Source organism: Colobus angolensis, unplaced genomic scaffold (genome assembly GCF_000951035.1).
Source record: "Colobus angolensis palliatus isolate OR3802 unplaced genomic scaffold, Cang.pa_1.0 Scaffold29, whole genome shotgun sequence".
NCBI classification, from domain to species: Eukaryota; Metazoa; Chordata; class Mammalia; order Primates; family Cercopithecidae; genus Colobus; species Colobus angolensis.
The window spans coordinates 4,077,366-4,101,969 of record NW_012116154.1 but is presented as its reverse complement, the minus strand read 5'-3'; the positions used below and the strand labels follow the sequence as shown (position 1 = coordinate 4,101,969).

Below are 24,604 nucleotides of genomic sequence, written 5' to 3'. Positions count from 1 at the left end.
GGTGTGCCATTTGCTAAGACCCTTGGTAAAGTGCAGTATTAGGGTGGGAGTTACCCGATTTTCCAGGTGTTGTGTGTCTCAATTTCCTTTGGCTAGGAAAAGGAATTCCCTTCCCCCTTGCACTTCCCAGGTGAGGCAATGCCTCGCCCTGCTTCAGCTCTCGCTGGTCGGGCTGCACCCGCAGACCAGCGCCAACTGTCTGACACACCCCGGTGAGATGAACCCGGTACCTCAGTTGAAAATGCAGAAATCACCTGTCTTCTGTGTCGCTCACACTGGAAGCTGGAGGCTGGAGCTGTTCCTATTCGGCCATCCAAGTATATAGTTTTATGCTGCAAAGATACCATGTGGCATCAAGTGGCTCCAAAAGACCACATCACTGGTGGCTACAATGAAGACTCAACCCCAATGCAGACCATTCCGATTCACATCCAAACTGCTGCAGAACCACCAACTGCCTCCTTCCATGAATCTCAGTCATTCACCTCATGGTCACTAGGGCTTAAAAGAGGAATCAAACAGACCTATGCCATCCTCATAAAGGGCATATTTACAATTTCTAATTCTAAAAGAAATGGTATTTATTTACACACATATTATCCCAATCTTGTGTTTAAAACATTTAAAATTATAAACAAAATCATAATGAACAAGTGAAGGACACTATGCCGCGTCCTGGCTGCACAGAGATTCAAGTCCCTCTCCTGGGGGCTGCAGAAGAACTAGGGAGACATGACTTGCATATCCAAAAGGCATAGAAATGGAACATGAATAGGAAAGCCAGCCTCACCCTACTGGTGAGAAAACCTTTCCCGAACCAGAAAAGTTTCAAGACAGACTTTAACAAAGACAGGGTCATGACTCAGCAGGCAAGGGCTTAGGCAATGTTTTATTTCCATAATGAATTAATCTCCAAAAAGGACATTTTTCACATTGGTAAATACAGTTTAAATGTCTCAAGAACTTTGTCTCATCACCCAAACAAGACTACCAGTTCCTTAAAGCATGAAATACGATCCTTATTTTACATTCATTTTAGTATATACCTCACAGAGGTAGCACAGACCTCTGAGCATTTACCAACAAGATTAAAAAATAGCTAGACATCTAAATTCTAGGCTAGGTCCACAGCCTCAGGGCCACTCAATACATTCTGTTATAGGAATAACCCAAACTTCCAACAGGGTTTGTGGAAGCCATCACAGGACGGGACTAGATCTCCCAGGGGCAAAGTGAATGAAAGCCAATATTCATTTTGTCCCCCACCCTAGTGAACTTCAGAGCCTGACCCAGCCTGGTTCCTACTGGTTTGAACCTGATGGGTTGAGACTCCAGAAGGATAAGAATGTCTGAGAATCTTCTGCAGCGCCCCCACACTGCAAAGTCCCATAACAGACCTCTCCTTGAAATCCTATTCACAGCAGAGACGTGGTCAGCACACACAGAGGGAGTGAGGCTGGGAATCCCAAGTTCTGACTCCTCGACTGGCAATGTTATGTTTCACACAACAGGTGAGTAAGGAATACAGTGAGCTTTTTAATTCAATCATTTGCAAATTAATAAGGAAGTAATATACCAACATAATATTTTGCTGTACAAGATGACAATCTTAAAAAGAATTTGTACATGTATCATGTGGAACATTTTTATTCCTAATTTATATTTTGAAAGATATCTGACAATGTACAAAGAATACCCAGTTCTAGGTGATGACTGTTTTGTATAATCATTTATTTACAAAATTTCACCACACAATAGGAACTACCTTTAAAAAAAATCAGCATTGGTCCTATAAAGGCCATTAGGATAAATTCTTAAGCCTACAAAAGATGCCTTAGTACTACTGCTCCCAGGCTCAATATCATTAACTAAAATCTGACTCCAAGGCCCAGGTGTAGTTCCTAGTTCCAATTCTACAGTCATTCAAAAGCACATCTAACTAGATTGACAAGGGACAGTAGAGGACCCAAACAGTCCTATCAACCTCTATAAGAGGTGTACATAAGCCTACTGCTCATACCCTTCTAGCCATACCACCCTTTATTTATAATGGGACACCAGGTCATCCCATTATGCTAAAACATGGTTGCTCTGGGAAAAAACAAGGCTTTCTCTAGACCAGCTGGACTGGCCAGGAGGGAGAGTAAAAAGTGGCTGTCGCTAGTGAAAAATGGTTTCATTTCTTCGAACTTTTTCCTTTTCCTTTTCTGGACTCCTTATCTTTTTCTGGTTTTGAAGGCTTTGAAGGTTTTGTCTTTTTCTGTTAGGGGGAGGGAGAAGATAACAAAATAGTTAATAGCTGTGTTTATGAGTAAATGAAATAAGTTCATCTCTACAACAAATCTAATCTTTACCTGCAACTTAATTAAAGAAGGGAGGCTGCAAACATCAAGCTTGAACTACTATGACCCATGAAGCGCTTACTTTCAAGCAACAACTGCACTACTTACAGCCTTTAAAAGCTGGCAGTAAAAACTGAGAGGGTATTTAGAATTTAGAACTAAGATCTGTTCCCCATGTAAGGCAGTTTCTTGGATTTAGAACAGAGGTATACTTAGAAAAGACAAAATAAGCAAGAGATAATTGACAAATAGGGTAATGTTTAGATGATGAATTTCCTCTTCTTTCAGTTTCAGATTAGAGGTATAAACACAGTCATTTTGTGAAAGCAGAAGAGAGGGAGAGAGAGAGAGACCACCCCTTAGGGTCTACATGAGCCACAGTGAAGAAGGCCACTATTCCCACTCCTACATATAGAAAACAGAAATGAAGGGCAAGAAGCACCCACACCCAGCAAAGGACAGAGGAGGATCGGACGAGGTTCCTTGGCTCAACCAGCTGTAAACAGCAGGCTGATACCACAGCTGGCTTTCATCTTTCCCATCAAAAGACAAGAATGTTTTGCTCTGAGAAGCTTCTACAAAGCAGTTTAGTGGCTATAGCAAAACATACACAACAGAAGAAACTGTTTTGTTAAAAACATTTTTCTTGAAAGCATATGCCAATGGCTAGATAAATACAAATGGTACTTTTTCTAACAGAACATATGGCCATCAAAATCATGGCCTGTTTTCTTGCCGTTTGGTTCTTCGACTATTATAAGAAACTGTTTATAAAAATGAAATCTCTACCTTCTCCACCCTCAACCATGATGAACAAAAAAACTTAGAATTATTTTCAATTTATTCTGCCATGTGCTGAAAAGGCCCTATTATTCACCAGGCAAGGAAAGATCATCTATTTTGAGGTTCTCCTGTCAGTGGCTTAAAATACTACCTTGATCATGGCATCAGTTTCTATAGCATCTTGGTCTTTCTCATCAGATTGAGAGTCATCTTCATTTAACTCTTCATTGTATTCCGAATCCAGGGATGGGCTTGTGCTGTGTCTAGATGCCTTTATAGCTTGAAGTGAATATGGAGTAAGGTGGGCTTCCTTATTGTAAGCTCTTGTGAAGGCTGCTTTCACCTACATGAAAGGAGTAGACGGAGTTTTTAAAAATCTAAGTCCCAAACAATTTTTTTTTTTTTTGAGACGGAGGCTCATGCTGTCGACCGGACTGGAGTGCAGTGGCCTGATCTCAGCTCACTGCAAGCTCCGCCTCCCGGGTTTACGCCATTCTCCTGCCTCAGCCTCCCGAGTAGCTGGGACTACAGGCGCCCGCCACCTCGCCCGGCTAGTTTTTTTTGTAGTTTTAGTAGAGACGGGGTTTCACCGTGTTAGCCAGGATGGTCTCGATCTCCTGACCTCGTGATCCGCCCGTCTCAGCCTCCCAAAGTGCTGGGATTACAGGCTTGAGCCACCGCGCCCAGCCCCAAACAATTATTTTAAACTCTGGAAGCCTAAAGAGACCCTGAGGGCCCCTTGCAACTGTTTGCAAAGTATTTATGTATATACATGTAAATCTAAGTATGTGCATTTTTCTATGGATAAGTTTCGTATTTTTCATAACATTCTTAACAGAGCCCATGACAAAAAAGACTGAAGGCCAGCGGGCTCACACCTCTCCATGAGAATCTTGAACCCAGGAAGTGGAGGTTGCACTGAGCTGAGATCGCTCCATTGCACTCCAAGTTGGGTGACAGAGTGAGATTCTGTCTAAAAAAAAAAAAAGTATTTGGGAACTTTAGGCAAACAAACAAACAAAAGGTCACTTCAAGTCATCACGTTTACCTATTCAGCATTCTCCACATTTCTACAAAGTAGTAAGCAAAGTTAGTCAGTGAATCAGTAAATCGAAAAGGGGCTTGGCTGGGTGCTGTGGCTCATGCCTGTAATCCCAGCACTTCGTGAGGCCAAAGCAGGCAGATCACATAAGGCCAGGAGTTCGAGACCAGCCTGGCCAACACGGGGAAACCCTGTCTCTACTAAAAATACAAAACTTGGCCAGGCGTGATGGAGCACACCTGTAATCCCAGCTACTTGGGAGGCTGAGGCAGGAGAATCGCTTGAACCTGAGAGGTGGAGGTTGCAGTAAGCCGAGATCATACCACTGCCGTTCAGCCTGAGCAAAGGAATGAGACTGTCTCCAAAAAAAAAAAAGAAAAGAAAAAGAAAAAAAAAAGTGGGGGGAGCTCATCATAAGATATAAGTTGGCCTTTAATTTCCACAAAACACAAGATACCTTTTCCATAATAATAGTAGTCACTTCAAAATAACTACGAAACTTGGAAGTCTTACCTTCAAGCTTCTAATCATAATTCCTGAATTAGTCCATGAATTCTAACAATGGATGTCTGCTGTGAGAATTTACTGATAACCATAAAGTCGGGTCAAAATTCTGGAGAGGGCAAACTAGAGAGACTGAGTCTTCTAAATGCATTCATTACACAGGTGCAAGAGTTGGGTACTGGATGTTACATATTCATGATGTCTCACTTTAGTTTTTTTGTGCTCATTATAAGAAAAGCAGGGATATATTATTACAGGGAAGATTATCCCACTGGAATAAATGCTGAATCCACAGATTAGGTAGGCTAAGAAAAAGAAAATTTATACAAATCCTCAGCCAATAAACACATTTTATTTTTACGACCCATTACCACCAGAGCTCACAGCTCAACTTTTAATTCCCTAGGCTTATCCTCTCACCCTTTATAAAGAATATATTTATATTTGCTCCTCAAATTTCACTTCTTGTTTTTCTACTGAGCATAAAGCAAATATAAAAATACAAATTGTAAAGTCAAGTCCAGAAGTCTACTCTTAATACTGCATTCAAATAGTATCTATGGAAAATATAGATCATAAGAAGCAACAAGCATTTAAGGGGAAAAAGAAGTAAATCTTTTTATAAAGCATCTAAAACACCTCTGAAGGACTGTCAGTACAAATCTGGTATTAGAAAGTGATGGAGAACCAGTGAGTGACATGATTTACCTTGGGATCCAGCTTTGAAAAGGGACTAGGTTTGCCACCCCAGCTGCTAATTTCCATGATATTCTCAAAGTCTTCTTTCATCAAATAATATGTGTCCATAAGTGCAACAACATCCTGTACCCCGTCGACTCCTTGTGAGGTCAAGGGCTGTACAAGTGCATCCCTTAGATGTGACAGATAATCCATGTTTACAGTCCTTTTGCTGGAGTAAGTTCTGAAACCACAACAAAAAGGACATAGTCAACAGCAGAGTATCAACTCAAGTCATACTGTGCATACCAGCACTGAGTTAATCAGGCAGACTTCAATCCAATTTCAATAATGCTGAATGGAACGCCTACTACTTGACAGCCAGCTGGTGTAGTTTGGAAAGCCCAGCACCACAGTATGAGGGTAATGGGTACACATCACATGCCCAAAGGAAGTTTTCTACTTACCCACGTCAGTGGCTGAAAAACAAATGTGGATTCTACCCTACTCTTAAGGCCCAGGCAACAGGATGTTTCTTTACGTTCATAAATATGACTCGTTCCAAGTTCCAAAATATTAAAAGCATCAGTAGAAGGCAATGAAATTCCCTATCTCAAGTGTGTGAATGTGTGTAACACCTTTTGGTCTCTGATTATAACATACAAAATCATATATGAATGTTTCCCTCACCATTTCCCAACTGCTACTCTGAAATCTTCAGTTCTAAAACTGGCTTTTCCCCAAATCTAAGAAAATTGCAGAGTGTTCCCACAAAATCAAAAAGTGATCCACACTGGCCAGAGGAAGGTTTAGGGAAACAGTCTCTGGTCTGCTGAGAACTAGAATGTTATCATAAAATGACTTTCTTTCTCTCTTAAATGTTGTCACTTCTTAAAGACAGAAAGCTACTGAACAAAATAATATTTCAAATGCCATCATCCTAAATCTTTCCAACCCAGCTGCCTCTATCTTCAAACCAGGCAATTATATGCATACATTTTTTTTTTTTTTTTTCCAGACGAAGTCTTGCTCTTGTTGCCCAGACTGGAGTGCAGTGGCACAATTTCAGCTCACTGCAACCTCCGCCTTCCAGGTTCAGGAGGCTCTCCTGCCTTTAGCCTCCCGAGTAGCTGGGATTACAGGCACCAGCCACCATACCCAGCTACTTTTTTTTGTATTTTTAGTAGAGAAAGGGTTTCACCATGTTACCCAGGCTGGTCTCAAACTCCTGACAGGTGATCCGCCCGCCTTGGCCTCCCAAAGTGCTGGGATTACAGACGTAAGCCACCGCGCCCAGTCTGTATACATATTTTAAACAAGCAACCTCAAAAGCTGTTGGTATCAGAACCAGCATCAGAAGCAGAAAGAAATGATTCTTTACAAATTATCTATGGGTCCTGCTCCTGCCTTCAAGGAACTGAATGTGTGAACCACAAGAAGCCACAGCTTTTCTCCTGATCAGAAATCTAGACTCACCTTCGCAACTATTACCTAGACAAAGAGTATTTAAAACTCTCCTATTTCAATTTCATCCATTTCCTCTACATTGTCTTCCATAATTAAGCACGCTAGAACTTAAAGGAAGTAGTGTGAGTCCCTAAACCATACTACCCCCAAAAATCATGAAACCATTTCCAAAATTGTTCTCCTACAATGTTTACAGTATCATCATTTTCTAGTAGACTCACAGAAAAGTCAAAGATGCCATTTAGTGTACCTAAACCAAGCGTTCTTAACCTCAGGAATCTGTAATTCCCGTAAAAGTGTTTTTTTTGTGGATCTGTGCATTGTCGGGGGCATAAAAATCAAAGCATTCAGATTCTCAAAAGCACCTATGACCCCAAAAAGGTTACAAACCAATAATAAGATCACACTTGCATTTTTTAAAGAAGAGAAACAGACCTACAAAAAAGTTCAGTGACTTGATCTGGGTTAAAAAGTAGGGAGGTCTTAATTTACTTTAAAAATTGTGAATTCACTATAATGCAGAGATCGCATTACTACATTCCAGCCTGGGTGACAGAGTGTGACCCTGTCTCAAAAAAGAAGAAGAGGCCGGGCGCGGTGGCTCAAGCCTGTAATCCCAGCACTTTGGGAGGCCGAGACGGGCGGATCACAAGGTCAGGAGATCGAGACCATCCTGGCTAACACGGTGAAACCCCGTCTCTACTAAAAAATACAAAAAACTACCCGGGCGACGTGGCGGGCGCCTGTAGTCCCAGCTACTTGGGAGGCTGAGGCAGGAGAATGGCGGGGCTTGCAGTGAGCTGAGATCCGGCCATTGCACTCCAGCCTGGGCGGCAGAGCGAGACTCCGTCTCAAAAAAAAAAAAAAAAAAGAAGAATCCATAATATTTATGTGTATGCACATTTTCCAAGTTTCTAAAGTTCAACAAAATTGTACCAAATGCAAGTATTTTTGAACTTCCTGAAACTTTTCCAAGCACATTCGTTTTCAGTGATGTGAGCAGCCTCCTCCTATTGCATGCTAAACTGTTATTTCCAATCCCACATGACTAGGTCAGTTTACTACTAGAGAAAATTGGTAAAAAACAGTTTGTTTCTTTAAATAGTTCAATTATTTTCCGATTAATTATTCTGAAGCTGGGAAGCTATTCCCACTAGTAATAGGCATAATAACAATAACAGTGCCATCTCAGACTTATGCAGTCTTTAAAATTTTAAATTATGACATCTACCATTTTACTCTCCAAAGTATCCTTTTAAGTGGTAAAACAAGTGTTATACTGATTATAGATGATAACACTGAGGCCTGTAAAATATAAGGAACTTATCTAGGATCATTCATCTAGTTAGCAATAAAATAAAAACTAAAACACAAATCTTTTGACTCACATGATTGTTACTGGATAAAGGCCAAATACATCAAATCGATAAAATACCCGAAACAGAGTAATCCCACCTACCTGAGACTCATATGCAAGGCCAGGTCCTGAACAATACGATCGTGTTTGCCTGTAGACGAGTGCTTCCCCAGCCAGCTCGGGAAGGTGGGAAACTGGGTCATGAACCCTCTCATCAACTCTCCAGGAAGAACACTGGCATAAATGGCCTGAAAAAAATAAATTGCAGTCCAGAATTTATGTTCAGTACAAAGTTACTTCTTTAACAGTCATTGGCTTCCAAACAGTCTATGGAAGATAAAGCAACACTGTCCCAAATACCTACCTACAGGCCAGTCAGATGCTTTCTCTAACTCTGATCTGTTGGTACGGGAAACTTCTCCCAGAGAAAACAACAGACTGTGGTACACACCTTGATCCGACGTGTTATGGCTCACAGGGAGATCATCTCGCCAACTCAGCCTCCTCAAGCAACTAATCTCAACGTACCAGTTACCTCACAACGTCACAGCAAATAATTACTTAAGAGGGATATGATGGTTTTTAACATAAATGATTGACAGCATAGGTAGATTAAAGCATAGAAAGACTAATGATTAGAGTCCATTAAACTGGCACTTGAGAAAATTTTTTTTTAAATGTATCCTTAGATGTCTTCTATGTCCAGCGTTTTCACTTTCTTAAAGACTGGAATTATAGTCTACATAAATTTTGTATACTGCTTATTCTAGTAATTCCCTCACAAGCACTTTTTCCTATTAGACAATCTTTGCAAATAGTTTTAAAGGCTATAATTACTTCCTTAAGAGGATTCATCATCATCATTCTCCCGCTGCTAGACCTGGAGATTTTCTCTCACTTTTTGTTATGAGAACACTTTTGGAAGTATTTTTGTACATTAAGGTTTTCCTGTGTTAAAACATTATGCCTTTGAGGTACAATTATTAAGTAAACAAAACTAAACACATAAAATATAAAAGAAAAGATTCTGGGCCAGGTGCAGTGGCTCATGCCGTAACCCCAGCACTTTAGGAGATGGGCAGACAACTTGCGCCCAGGAGTTCAAGACCAGCCCAGCCAACGTGGTGAAACCCCGCCTCTACAAAAATACAAAAATTAGCTGGCATGGTGGCACACACCTATAGTCCCAGCTACTTGCAGGGCTGAGGCGGGAGGATCGTCTGAGCCCAGGAGGTCAAGGCTGCAGTGAGCCGTGATCACACCACTGCACTGCAGTCTGGGTGACAGAGTGAGACCTTGTCTCAAAAATAAAAATAAAAAGTTCTGTGTCTCCAGAATGAAATTTTGTTTCTTGTTTTCAAGCAATGTGTGAGTAGAATCAAGAGAAGCATTAGGCCTTCTAGAAGTGCCTTGCTTATTTTATTACTCAGGCCAATAATCCTGTATAACTATACAAAAGTCAAAAAGAACAAATAACTCTCTTAATTACAAATGTCTACCAAATTCTGTTTTGAGTTAAAGATCTCAACCTAAATACAGTACCCAATATAAAACTGCTTTTTTAGCAAGGAAGACGAAAATCTGAATGAATGCATCAGACACAGCTACTGGCCTGCCCTAGCTGCACTGCTTCTAGGAGCCGCTACTCAGTGACCACCTGAGAGACTGCCAAGAATGACCAAAAATAAAAAAACAAGGATTCTTAAGTTAAAACACAGCAAATGAAACTTTTGATTCACATCTTACAACCAAAATCTAACATTCCTATTTCTATGTATCCATTTACATTAAAAAATTTTTGAAATATAGATAAATAAAGCCAGATTGGGCTGAGCGCAGTGGCTCATGCCTGTAATCCCAGCACTTTGGGAGGCCGAGGTGGGCGGATCACGAAGTCAGGAGATCGAGACCATCCTGGCTAACACGGTGAAACCCCGTCGATACCAAAAATACAAAAAATTAGCTGAGCGAGGTGGCGGGCGCCTGTAGTCCCAGCTCCTCAGGAGGCTGACGCACGAGAATGGCATGAACCCACGAGGTGGAGCTTGTAGTGAGCCGAGATTGCACGCCTGCACTCCAGCCTGGGCAACAGAGCGAGACTCTGTCTCAAAAAAAGAAAAAGAAAAAGAAAAAGAAAGAAAGAAAGAAAAAAGAAGCATAAGGCCAGGTTAAGAAACAGACAAGAGTTACCACAGAGTATTATAATCTGTAACAGACTGTATTTTTGCCACAAGAGCCATAACATTTATCTGGTATTTAAAATAACTACAGGATTAGCTGGGTATGGTGGTGAGCACCTGTAGTCCCAGCTCCTCAGAAGGCTGAGGAAGGTGAATCTCTTGAACGCGGGAGGCAGAGCTTGCAGTGAGCCAAGATCGCACCACTGCACTCCAGCCTGGGCGACAGAGCAAGACTCGATCTCAAAAATAAAGTAAACAAAATAAAATAAAATAAGTACAGGAGCTAAAAGCTATTTAGTTCTCTTTTCAGTAAAGCAGAGTCTGCACTTTAGGGAGAGCTCTCTGCTCACCTGCGTAGGCAGAAGACTCCAGTTTTGCTTACTTCGGATCTGGCTGTCCACTAAGTCACCATCACATATGCTGTCTGCTGCTCTGCTTAAAAGCATCAAGTGCTTTTTCATGTCACCCCTGCAGGAAAGAATCAGTCTGGATTATCTCACTCTCCACACCCCAGGTCCCTCCTTCACGGTGCTGGGAGGATATTAACCATGCCTCTCACCAGCTCTGGACACTCACCCCGCTGCTACAGGCTTCACATGTATGTAATTTTCCTGGACAAAGAGGGGTGCTATTGAATAATCATGAAAAAAGAGATCTGACTTGTCCATAAGTGACATGTGAGCAGTCTCCTCTCCAGCTGCAAACACTTTCCGGGCAACATCAAATGGGCCCTGAAAAAAAAGAGGGACACACCTATTAGAATGGCCAAAATTCAAAACATTAACATCACCAAATGCTAACGAGGATACGGAACAAAAGGAACTCCATTCATTGCTGGTGGGAATGCAAAACTGTACCGTTTGGTAGTTTCTTACAAAATTAAACATACTCTTACCATACGATCCAGCAACCACGCTTCTTGGTATTCACCCAAGTGAATTAAAAACTACGTTCACACAAAAACCTGCACATGGATGTTTATGAGCAGTTTTATTTATAATTACCAAAAGCTGGGAGCAACCAAGATGTCCTTTTAGTAGGTGAATAAACAATTTAACTGTGGTACACTCACACAATGTAATATTATTCAACAATAAAAAGAAGTGAGCTATCAAGCCATGAGAAGACATGGGGGGGCTGGGCATGGTGGCTCACCCCTGTAATCCCAGCACTTTGGGAGGCTGAGGTGGGCAGATCACTTGAGGTCAGGAGTTCGAGACCAGCCTGGCCAACATAGTAAAACCTCGTGTCTACTAAAAATAAAAAATTGGCCAGGTGTGGTAGCAGGTGCCTGTACAAATCCCGGCTACTCAGGAGCCTGAGACAAGAGAATCACATGAACCCGGGAGGCGGAGGCTACAGTGAGCCAAGATCACACCATTGTACTCCAGCCTGGGTGACAAAGAAAGACTCCGACTCAAAAAATAAAAAAGTCATGGAAGAACCTTCTATGCTACTACTGAGTGGAAGAAGCCAATTGGAAAAGTCCACATACTACATGATTCCAACTATACCACATTCTGGAAAAGGCAAAACTATAAACACAGTAAAAGGATCAGTGGTTGCCAGGGGTTGTAGGGAGGAGAGAGGAAAGGAAGAATGAACAGGTAGAGCACAGAGGATTTTCAGGACAGTGAAACTATTCTGTATGACACTATAATGGTGAATACATGTCATTATACATTTGTCAAAACCATACAATGTACACCACCAAGAGGGAATGCTAATGTAAACTATGGACTCTGGGTGATAATGAGGTATCACTGTAGGTTCATCGATTATAACAGATATACCACTGTGGTAGGGGATGCTGGCAGTGGGAGAGGCTGTGCGTGTGAGGGGGACATCAGGTATATGAGAACTCTCTGTACCTTCCACTCAATTTTGAATCCATAGGCCGGGTGTGGATCACCATGTTGGCCAGGCTGGTCTCAAACTCCTGAGCCTAAACTGCTCTAAAAAATAAAGCGTATAGGCCAGACGTGGTGGCTCACACCTGTAATCCCGGCACCTTGGGGGCCACAGCAGGAGGATCGCTTGAGGCCAGGAATTCAAGACCAGTCGGGGAAACACAGCGAGACCTTGTCTCTACCAAAAATTTTGAAAATTTAAATAAATAAGAAAGTGTATTAACTTTTTTAGAACCCGCTTAATCATTGCTCTAACTATAAATTCTGATTAGCAACTATGTAAAATACAACACAGAGGTAACTGACACATACCTCTAGTTTCAGAGAGGTCATTAAACTAAACCATTTGACATGGATTATTCTGAACAGTGCAAAACCACTCCAAACATGAAAGTCAAACATAAGGAACTCTGGAAAAGCCATTTTATAATTGCTGAAGCATGAGTATAATTTAAAATTTATCCCTTTCTCAAAATTTATAATAGACACTGACAATCTTTGAGAAAAAATTCATTTGAATTAGAAACACTTTTAGCAGCTTTCTGTACTTCTTACTATATATCCCTGGATTCCACAGGCATATCAAGGAACTATAACAACTATTTCTATCAAGCTACCTACAGAACAAGAAGTGTTTTGACTTAAGAAAGTAACTAAGACATGGAAATTTATTTTACCATTTTGATATCCTTTTTGGCTCTGAGAGAATCAGCTTTGGCCTGGTCATAGGTTAATGCTTTACTTCGTGCACACCACATACTCAGATTATGTAAAACCTAAAAGAATCACAAATAAGACAACATCAAGATAGGAAAATCCTGTTGCTCCCCACCCTTACAAGATTGAAAGCATTACCTAAAAATAATCAACAACTGTTACATAATATATACTTAATTTACCTGTCTGATATCTTGATTGGCTCCCAAAATTATTTCATTCATTGCTGGAGGGGGAATCTTTAAACCTTCTTTAAATGCAATAGACATCATAGCACCCTGAAATTGACAAGGGAGGAGTCCTCAATGATTTTAACTCACATAATCAGATATTTTAAAAATATTTATCAGGTACTTTTAAAAACTGACCCTTAAATAAATAGGCTAGTGTGATGGGAAAAAAATTTCAATCATCATACCTTAATCTGTTCAACCCGAGGTCTTTGAAAACGAAGATCAAAACAATAATGAACCAGAGAGCGAATCTTGGGATGATTTCTATCATTGCACATACAAATAATGGGAATTTTAGTATGTTTTATCAGGCCAATTAATTCCTGAAAGGCAAGTTTGCAACACAAGAATAATTATTTTTAAAATGACAAATACCACACAAGGTAATTTAGGTTCTAAAAATCTCCTCAGCAACATGCCTTGACTGCCATGAGAGAATGACAATGTTTTAAAAATCTAAATTATCAATAGTGAAACTGCAAAAATACAGCACTTGAATTACCTGAATTCCTCCCCTATCCTCATTGCCTGCCATGCCATCTACTTCATCCATGATGAGAGCATGTTTCGTGCTTACTGAAGAGGCTGCTCCATCTGACCCAGGTTGAGGAGCAATGGGATGAGACAAAAACAAATAACAATTGCTCAAAAACTGCTGCTCTGTAGAAAATTATGTAACAGATATTAAACTTCAAAAGCTACAAGAATATGCAGCACTGGGCTACAGAGTGTTGCTAAAGAAAAAAAAAAGAATATGCAGCAAAGAGAAACTCTCCCTGCCACCCCTTCCCCTGCAGACCCCAATTCCCTTCCCAGAGACAAACAATAGTCTCTTACACGTCCTTTAAAAGATATTCTACACATATGTGCATAAAAATATACAATTGAGTTTTTTGTTTTGTTTTGTTTTGTTTTTTGAGATGGAGTTCTACTCGTTGCCCAAGCTGGAGTGCAATGGCGCGATATTGGCTCACTGCAACCTTCGCCTCCAGGGTTCAAGCGATTCTCTTGCCTCAGCCTCCCGAGTAGCTGAGATTACAGGCGCACGCCAACACACCCGGCTAATTTCTGTATTTTTAGTAGAGACATGGTTTTCACCATGTTGACCAGGCTGATCTTGAACTCCTGACCTCAGGTGATCCGTTCGCCTCGGCCTCCCAAAGTGCTGGTATTACAGGCGTGAACCAACATGCCCGGCTAGTTTTGTCATTTTATGTATTTTGGTGATTCATTCTTTGAAGATATAGAACACTTCATTTGAATAAAGATATAGAACACTTCATTTTTTAGGGCAATTTAATATTCCATCCTACACTTGTATCACACTTTACTTAATCACCATTAATGAAATATATAGGATGCTTCCAAGCTTTTTTCTATTATGTCATACTAAATGACTATCCTTATCTATATGGCATATATATGCCAGTTTGCACATATATAAGTAAAATAATAGCTAAATTCCAGCAATTGGAATTTCTGGCCTAACGGGCATGTGTAATTTGAGAAATATTGCCGGACTGCTCTCCAGAGTAGTACCAATCCACCCTCCCAACAGCCATGTCTAAGAGTGACATTTCCTGAGCAAATTCTTTTGAACAACGTGAAGGCACCAAAAATTCAGGTGACAAAACAACACACCATAGATGAATCTAAACAGGCACTGTGCAGTCCTCAACCTGAGCATCTTATTTTCCATGAACTTTGGCATAGAGGACCACTAGCTACAACCTGAAACACAGTGGGCATTTGCACACTGTCTTCTCTTCTACTACCTTTGCCTGCAACGACCTCTTCCACCTCCAAATGGTTTTCTTTCTCATTCTTTGAGGTCTTTCAAAAAAATTATCACCCCTTTACTCAATGCCCCAAGCATAATTACTTCTTCATCTGCTGGCCTTATTACCTCACTGTGTATTACATACCTTATTACATACATACACAGAGTGAGGTTAATAAGGTAATGAAGTAATAAGTCACACTGTATTACATACAGTTTTTTTATTTTCTTTCTCTCTTTACAGGATTCACCTGTGAATCCTCTAAAATCATATGAAGAATGCATAAATATGTGCATGTACACATTTTTATCACATTCTCAGAAACCTCTAAGACCTACGAAAGGTCTACCCCATAAGAATGATGTCAGAGGACTTTCTTATTCTCTCGTTAGCCCCAGAATTTAGTAGGGTGTTTGGCACACAACCTGTGTTCAACACTGGTTACTGAACATTGAAATGAACATATTTTTCTTATATAACAACAACAGCAGTTCAAAAAGCCACATACTTGAATAAAAGCCTTTGATGCTGGTATTGTTCAGTGACTCAGCAACAATCGCCTTCAAACTGCTCTTACTCCGGGTGTCACTTGCATTCAGTTCCACGTAGCTGTATCCCAATTCCTAATCAAAATATTGGAAACCACTGATGGCACAATACGAATTAACTCCACCACCCCCACCAAGAAAGGCCAGTTAAGAAAGACAGAAGGTACAAACATCACATAAAAAACCATAGGTAAAAATATAAAGTATGATGCTAACAGACAATGAGATTAACTATAGTATGCCTTACAATATTAGACATTTTTAGAATATCATATACATACATATAACATACGCATATAAATACTAATAAATTTGGTCTCAAAACTTCAGCTGACAAATCACTAATCTGGAAGAGTATATTCAAACAAGCAATTTTACTAAATTTACTTCTTAAAGTCCTAAAAAAAGAATTAAATATAATAATCCCAACAATAATATCAGACACAGAATTAATCTATTATAAGATACCGGCCAGGTGCGTTGGCTCACACCTGCAATCCCAGCACTTTTGGGAGGCCAAAGCGGATGGATCACTTGTTGTCAGGAGTTTGAGACCAGCCTGGCCAACATGGTGAAACCCCATCTTGACTACAAATACAAAACATTAGCTGGGTGTGGTGGCGCGTGCCTGTAGTCTCAGCTACTCGGGAGGCTGAGGCACGAGAATCAGTTGAACCTGGGAGGCAGAAGTTACACCGAACCGAGATCGTGCCACTGCACTCCAGCCTGGGCGGCAGAGTAAAACTGTGTCCCAAAACAAAAAAATAAAATAAGATACCAAAAAGTAATCCTAAGATAAGTTATAAAGTTAAATCATTCTTTGTCATGACGCTATCCCAATAAACAATTTTCCTCTGAAATCAGGAAAATTCAAGTTATTCTGATTCATTTCCCAAAACTGATCAGCTTATGCCTTAATTTGTAAAAAATATAATGATAATAATAAAGGGAGAAAAAGAGTTGTGTTCACAACTGTAGGGACTAGGGAAAAAATATTGTTTTGCTTTTTCATTAATGTTTATAAATACAGTGAAAACAGATAAATTTTTATTTAAATTTTATGCAGATGCATACAACAAATACCAAAAGAAACCACAAGCTTATGCAGCAGAGGATTGAGAAATCCAGCAATAAATTTCTAATCTGGTATTTCATCATTCTGATACCAACACATGAACTCTGATTTGCTCTAGTGCCTAAGCAAGTCAAGTTCTCCCATTGTCTACAGGGATTCAGCAGCAATAGAGACAACAGGAACAAAGGCAGGACCACACAGTGCTGAAGAGTAGAACCCTGAGTCGCGCTACCTGGGTGAAAACTGGGCCTCCACCCTCCTCCCTAAGCCTATTTCATTTCACACGTGTGGATGATGAGAGTACAGATAATTATTCAGTACACAGAATTATTCAAGGGCATTAAGATATTTGCATCTTTCAGAGTCTAGAATACATGTTTTTGTTATCTATAATACACCCACGTGCTTAGCACCCTGCCTTGCTCATAGGTAAGTATTGCCTATTACTTTAATTACCAATATTTTAAAAGGATTAAAATTACAGACATCACCAGAACCAAAACAGGTTCTAAAGGTTTTATTTTAGAAAAATAAACACAGTTTACATATAGACACCACACACACACACACACGGGCACACATGTGGGTACACACTTTTATCTCCTAGCCATGACCACTCAAGGTTATCTGTCCAACCACACTGCGACAAAGCACCCACCTGACACACCAGGGAAGCTGTGGTGGTTTTGCCAACACCAGGAGGGCCTGACAGCAACGCTGCTTTAAAACTAGAGCCATCATCTTTGCCGGAAAATTTACCAAACTTTGCTGCTAGGAAAAAAGAAGTTCCAGAGTGTTAACCTATATCACCTAACAGAAATTCAGGCATGGCAGGGATAGTTGTGCCTAAACTTCGCATAGACAGCCATCCTCCAGTTTAGTTCTAAATTTGCAGAATATTTTCTACAAAACATAAACAAGTTTCCAGAGTATTCAGTGAAATTCTACTTCCTAGCTCACTCCCACCCAAAATAAAAAACTAAAACTAACTCACTTTAAAACTCTTGATTTGAAAGAATAATTGTATGAGTTTCCTCTCCTGTGAACGCACAGGCCATGGAGCACGCTGCCGGGGCTCCATTCCGACTCCATCCATCCTCATGCCACCTCTCACCAGCCATGGGTACTTTAAAAGTGACTTAGCCCCTCTGTGACTGCCTCCTCCTTTGTGAGACAAGGAGAACAACAGTAAAGTTGCTACTAAGGATGTTGTGAAGACGGAATGGCTGAGCACAGAGCCATGCATGCTTCACTAAATGTTAACAAGCATAGTAGCTACATGGTCACAAGAAAAAAAAATGACTTGAAGATGCTGTGTCTGCAACTATCTTGTGCCCCTCAACACTAGACTAACACTCTTCCTCCCCTCACCACATGAGCACCTGGCACATACATCAGGCTCATACTCAATAACTGACAGACACAATGGTTTTAAACCTACTGCCAGCAGGCATGGAGACAGGGACTACAGTTCACCTGAAGCTTTAAAACAGTCTTTTTGGCCAGGCACGGTGGCTCATGCCTACAATCTCAGCATTTGGGGAGGCAGAGGCGGGTGGATCACAAGATCAGGGGTTGGAGACCAGCCTGGCCAGCATGGTGAAATGCCATCTCTACTAAAAATACAAAAAATTAGCTGGACATGGTGGTGTGTACCTGTAGCCCCAGCTACTCAGCCTCCTGAACCCAAGAGGCAGAGGTTGCAGTGAGCCTAGATCGCGCCACTGCACTCCAACCTGGGCAATAGAGCCAGACTGCCTCAAAAAAAAAAAAAAAAAGTCTTCTCTGGGCACATGAAATGCCTGTCTCTCTTTTAAGGGAGATTTTATGAAGTTTCAGAATGAAAAAATGATTTAACTTAAATTGAGTCCTATATCATTACAATATATTATCTGTTTAAACAAACAGGCATCATCAGCAACGGTGATCGGCATCTAGTCATCACTGGTCTATGCTGAAAACACTACTAAAACATTTGTGATCTCAAACCTCCGTTAAGAAATACTGTGGACATTAAATACATACTGGAGCTTTTCACTCTCCACAACAAATACATCACAAACAAGGACAGAAACTACAGAAGCACAGGCCTATCAGGCCTGCCAGAGCAAATCGTGCTTGCTACTGGGAGTTCAGGCTGACTGCCCTGCACGCATGCCTCCGTTATTTATTCACACCTTTCTTCCTAGTGCCCTTGCCACTCAGGGGTCTTGCTGTCACATGGCTTCAGACCTTGGGACACATACTCTTTCCTACCCAACACTCACCCCTCCCTCCCTTCGCCTAGCTACCTCCTACTTTGTTTCCAAGTCTTAGCTTAGCCATCCCTTCCTCCAAGACGGGAGCACACACACCCAGGCCCTGACCACACATCTTCATCCTCACAGCACCCTGGACTTACCCCTCTAGCAGTACTTGGCACAATACATTTTAATTGCTGGTTCAGATATGCCTCCCCCACTGCCTGTGAGCTCCTGAGAGGGACTGTTTTGTTCACACCACCACCAGCAGGGTCTAGTACTGCACCTGGGTTCAGATCAAGCTCTTAGTAAATGCTTGCTGACAGAGGAATGAACCATTAGATTTTCTCATACATGTGCCACTGAGCAATCACATGTTGATATACACACACACAAAAATGAGTGAGGTTGTAAAATCACCGTGTTTTTTATCTTCAGAAGAACTCGTGTGCCAGTTTCGGAGCCAGCGTAGGAGTTTGTTGGCACAGCTCTGGTCACCTTGCTGTCCAATTATGGTCTTGAGAGAGGTTGGCTTATATTTATCCACCCACAGCAAATTTTCCACTTTGTTTTCACCGCTGTCTTCAGCCAAATTCCTAGCCTTGCTGTCACCACGTGCTTCCTCGGCCACCTGCTCCTTGAAACCCAGGCCTCTCCAAAACACAGCTGTTTCCTTTTTTATTGTCTTTGCCAAACTGTCCCTTTTTGAAGTCGGCTTGCTCTTTTTAGATTCCGATTCCTTTTTAGATGGACTAATTTTTCTTTTGCCTTGGACCTTTTTTTGGGGTGTTCTCTCCAGTTTGGACTCTTTCTTCATCTTAAAAAGCAGAAAAGTGAGGAAAGAAGAAACCTGATGAAACATACAGAATTTCTATCCTGCTAAACGTACTACAGAGAGCAATCAGAGATATCCAAGTGGGCTGTTCAACCTGGGCTGGTCTTGTCACCACAGACTTTCCTGTTTGTGGAAATCACCACCTTCTAAACTATAAAAATTAACAAACACACCAGAAACCACCAAACGCAATTTCTAAAAGTGAGAACATGTTGGTTTTTAAAAGTAGTAAGTACTCCAATTTTAGTTTGAAAAAAACAAGGTCTTTTGTTGAGACTTTTGTTTCAAAGTTTCCTAATTAAAAGTTAATGCCTCTACAAAAACTTGTACACAAATGTTGTTCACAATCATATTATAGCTAAAAGATGGAAACAATCCAAATGTCCATCAACTGAAAAAGAAACAAAATAAGGTGTCTCCACACCATGAAATATTATTTACCCATAACAAGGAGTGAAGTACTGATACATGCTACAACCCAGGTCAACCTTTAAACCGCTATGCTAATTGAAAGAAGCCAGACACAAAATGCCATATTTTCTAATGTCTCCATTTACATATGAAATGTCCAGAATAGGAAAATCCATAGAGACAAAGCAGAGCCGTGATTGCCAGGGGGTGGACAGAATGAGTGACTGCTAATGGGCACAGGGTTTCTTTTTGGTGTGATGAAAATGTTCTGGAAGTACACAGTGCTGATGGTTGCATACTCTGTTAATATACTAAAAACCACTGATTTGTATGCTTTGTAAGGGTGGATTTTATAGTATGTAACATCTCAATTTTAAAAAAAATTATTGTCTCTGTAGCAGCGGATGCTAAAATTAGTGGATGAATGTTTAAGAACAAGCAGTATATAAGCATAGTTTTAAAGTACCTCCCTCTCCTGCCAAGATAGTTATCAATTACAAAGGAAAAAACAGTCAGTTTACTAGTGAAGAAACCCAGCACTAGTTTCAGTGGGATGCTGAATCATCTTAACCAAATAATCAAGGTTATCCTCACTAAAAATAAGACATATTGACATCCTGTACCTATGAAAAGATGCACTGAGGACACAAGATCACATCTATGGTGTTCTTAGAAAAAAAGGCATAACCTCAATCTAATCATGAGAAAACATCACAGATCCAAACTGAGACACATTCCACAAAACTGACCAGTACTCATTTTAAAAGTGTCAAGGTTGTAAGAAGACAAGGAAAGACTGAAGAAATGTCATCGACTGGAGAAGACTAAGACAACACAACTAAATGCAGTGTGGGGCCCTGGAACAGAAGAAGAACTACAGGGGAAAATGTAAGGTTTGAATAATATGTAGAGAGTAGTTAACTATATGGCATCGATGTTAATTTCCTGGTTTTTATAACTATGCTATGGTTATGTAATCAAAATCATTCCCTAGATTTCTCTAACCAGAATAACCTGAGTGGACTATCTTGCCATTTAGGTGACAGAGCTAGGGACATTAAAATCTTGGAATGCTGGCAATCCTGTGTCCTGTGTGTAAAAAAGGATGGTCTACAGTGGGAATGAATGAGGCTAACTAGGAGAAACTGAGAGACAGAAACTGAAGGGGTCCTCAAAGCTTTGTAGTCTGTGGATCCAGTAGTTCCTAGACCAGATCCTTCCTGCCCATAGTTTAGTTATGTGAGCCAACATTTTTCCTTTTGCAAAAGCTAATACAAGCTAGGTGTCTGCACAACTTAAACAATCCTAATACAGTTCTAATTGAAAACAAATTTATCATGCTGATACCTATTAACATATCCTTTAAGGAACTCTTAAACAATAACCTTTGCATAAAGTCAGCGTGAGAATACGGCTGGGCACAGTGGCTCACACCTATAATCCCAGCACTTTGGGAGGCTGAGGTGGGAGAATCACTTGAGGTTAGGAGTTCAAAACCAGCCTGGCCAATATGGTGAAACTCCGTCTCTATTAAAAATATAAAAATAAGTGGGCGTGGTAGCAGGTCCCAGCTACTCAGGAGGCTGAGGCAGGAGAATCACTTGAACCCAGGAGGCAGAAGTTGCGGTGAGCCGAGATCACACCACTGCACTCCAACCCGAGGGACAGAGCTAGACTGTCTCAAAAAATTAAAAACTAGTAATAATAATAATAATAGGAAAATAAGGGAAGTTTGATAATTAGATATGTTATATGCAATATACTGTCCTTTCTCTACTCATATTCCCTGACAAAGATAAGGAAAAACAACAAACTAGACATCTTAAAGCAGAGTCCTCCAGCTCAAAAGGAACTAAGGTGGTTCACTTGTGGTAGACAGGAATGTTAATCTTTCAGCCAACAAGCCTGTATCCACCCAAGACATATGTCTATGAAATTAAAAAGTTACTATACACCAACTTAAATAAATCACATTCATTTTATACAAACCTCAGTTTCAACAGCTATTTCGTACTTGGATTTCTTGCCTGGCATAGTTCGAATCAGATTCAACAGGCCATCTTCATCAATAATTTTTGTCCCCAAGGCTGCAGCCTGTTGATTAAAAATGCAAATCATCAAAACTGCATCCTACCATTCCTTTCCGTTAAAAAAAAAAAAAAAAATTCTAGGGCCTATTAGTAGGTGAAAAACCACATTTGTAAATCAGGTAACACTGGAATTAAAAAAGGAAAACAAAAAATAACACATTCATTGAAAAAGTAACATTGAAAAGAAAGAAAGTAACAGATACATTCCCTAAGCGTGGCAGGTTGGCACAGGAAGTGGTCCATTACTACTTTTGTGGACTGCTTTACCTTTCCTCCCCCAGGAAGGGGCAATGCCACTAGAGCCTAAGACCAGCTCTTCATACCTTCTCCCATATTGAATAAATATGGCAGACATTTCCCCCACCTTCTTCCCTGCTGATGGAACTCCAATGTGTCCTTCTCCAAGTGGTGAATTATGACTGGTCTAAGGCAACCAGAAACATCTTGGTTCTTCCCAACCTCCCATACAGCTCTGAGTGGCCAGGTGACAGCTCTGGCCAATGAGACTTACGTGAAATTCTATAAGAGGTGTTTCTGGGAGAACTCTTGTCAGGCCAGTCACAGCTCTTATGACATCTTGCCACTGTTCCCTTTTCCTACCTTGAATAAGAACTTAAATGCCTAGAGCTGCAGCTACCTTGCAACCACAAGGCAACATTCATGAGGACAAAAGCTAACACAATAAGGACAAACGGAGGAACCACATCATTGAGATGCTGAACCATCCCAGCAATACCTCCAGAATTCTTGTGGGAAAAATAAGCAGATGATTGTTTAAGCCACGGTTAATCGGGTATTCTGTTGTTTGTAGCCAAACAAAATCCTACCCAAGAGGCCACTGATTCTTTTTCTAAAAGCACCAATTTTAAAAAAACCTAAGATGCTATATACGGTGGCATACATAGGAATACTTCAGACTGGAAGAAAAACAAAACTGCATTTGTTTCTATCTTCAAAAATAAAAAAAGACTTAAACTTAAATACACTAAAAAAAAAAATCAACTAATGCCTTCCATTGGAAAACCAAAATCCTGGTATCAGAGCCAATAACACTTCTGTGGAGAAGAAATAATGTAGGCAATAAATTATTTTTCTATTTCTTTCCTTCATTTAACTCTGAGTAAAGGGCAAATCACATCAAGAGTGTGCCACGGCAGGCAGGAGGTGTCATGGTGTTGAGAACACAGCAGTACCCACCTTATCACTCTTGGACTGTCCACTATCACGACCCATGACAAGGTAATTTGTTTTCTTGCTGACATTTCCTGTTACTTTTCCTCCATAACGTTCAATTAGAGACTTGGCCTCATCTCGTTCAATAGACTCCAGCACGCCTGTGATTACAAATATAAGGCCTTCCAAGCAATTTTCAGCTCCCTAAAAACCAAAATGTTCAAGCAGAGAGGAAATTACATGGTAGCTTTCCAAAGAAACATTTGTCATCAAAACTGCAGGAAGTTGATTTTTCTCATTTCACATCATAAATAACCTTGGCATGGAAAGTTTGCTAGAAATTTACAGCAAATAAGCACCACCTGAAATTAGATCCTAAGAAATTTTGATATGGCTAACATTTAATAAACTTAGAAAACAAGTAGTGAAAAACATACATCCAACACTGTTAGCAAAGCTATTAAAATTACCCATTCATACGATTTTCCATTATGCCCTCTTCATATCTAAACCACTAGTTAACTTGCATAACCATAAATAAACAACCAAATGCAATCCATCTATAGAAACTCTTGCTATTCAGGAAACTGCTCGTTCTTAAGAACTTTCCCAACAAGAATTAATAGAAGCAGGTATACTCCTATCATTGTAATGTCTCCATTAATGTTTCCAAACAATGTACTTTAAAATCAGAATCACTTCTTATCATTTTCATACACTTCTGATGCTTTTCATCACGTTAGTGATCAGAAATGAGGTATAGTTTCCCAATCCCTGCGTGCAAGAGCTAAGAAGGATCTTAACTGTCAGTTGAAGGGAGTTCTGCCCGAACTCATGGATTGTACAAGAACAAACTGCTGTTGGGTTTGATGGTCTGCCAATGGATTGTGGTGTGGCATATCTGAAGGCTACTGGATGCAACTTATAATGCTTAACAAAAATATTTACTGTTTCAGAGGAAAAAAGGAAGAAAAAAGGCAACTCTTGCTATTGTTGAAAAGGGAAAGTTTTGATTCTAAAAAGCTAAGCGAGTGTGAGCTCGTGCCCTCCTCTCTGCTCATTACTCTATGATAGTAAATCTAGCAACCTGCTAGTAACTTAAAGGCAAGATCATATTATCTCTGGATTGGAAAGATAACTCTCATAATGTGTAATATAAAATAAGAGATATCTGCCAAAGAGAGCTGGATGGAAAAGACATTAAATCTTAATTGGAACTATGTATAGTTATATATTTT

At 40.3% G+C, this 24,604-nt stretch overlaps 1 protein-coding gene across 2 annotated transcripts in view; it reads right to left on the bottom strand.

The window, feature by feature from the left end:
* Positions 1-870: 870 nt before the first annotated feature.
* RFC1 (replication factor C (activator 1) 1, 145kDa) overlaps positions 871-24,604 on the bottom strand; it is a 76,965-nt gene continuing 53,231 nt past the window's right edge. Inside the window, exons 11-25 of one of the 2 annotated variants that reach the window (XM_011949100.1) lie at positions 23,391-23,570; positions 22,093-22,197; positions 19,278-19,674; positions 17,276-17,388; positions 15,503-15,617; positions 13,716-13,807; positions 13,399-13,536; positions 13,163-13,258; positions 12,941-13,039; positions 10,930-11,084; positions 10,704-10,821; positions 8,276-8,421; positions 5,380-5,593; positions 3,277-3,468; positions 871-2,260 (exon numbers count right to left, since the gene is read on the bottom strand). In XM_011949100.1, coding sequence (XP_011804490.1) covers positions 2,177-2,260; positions 3,277-3,468; positions 5,380-5,593; positions 8,276-8,421; positions 10,704-10,821; positions 10,930-11,084; positions 12,941-13,039; positions 13,163-13,258; positions 13,399-13,536; positions 13,716-13,807; positions 15,503-15,617; positions 17,276-17,388; positions 19,278-19,674; positions 22,093-22,197; positions 23,391-23,570 — 2,244 coding nt within the window. In that variant the 3' untranslated portion in view covers positions 871-2,176. The remainder of the gene's footprint in view (positions 2,261-3,276; positions 3,469-5,379; positions 5,594-8,275; positions 8,422-10,703; positions 10,822-10,929; positions 11,085-12,940; positions 13,040-13,162; positions 13,259-13,398; positions 13,537-13,715; positions 13,808-15,502; positions 15,618-17,275; positions 17,389-19,277; positions 19,675-22,092; positions 22,198-23,390; positions 23,571-24,604) is intronic. The other variant, XM_011949101.1, reaches the window with a different exon arrangement.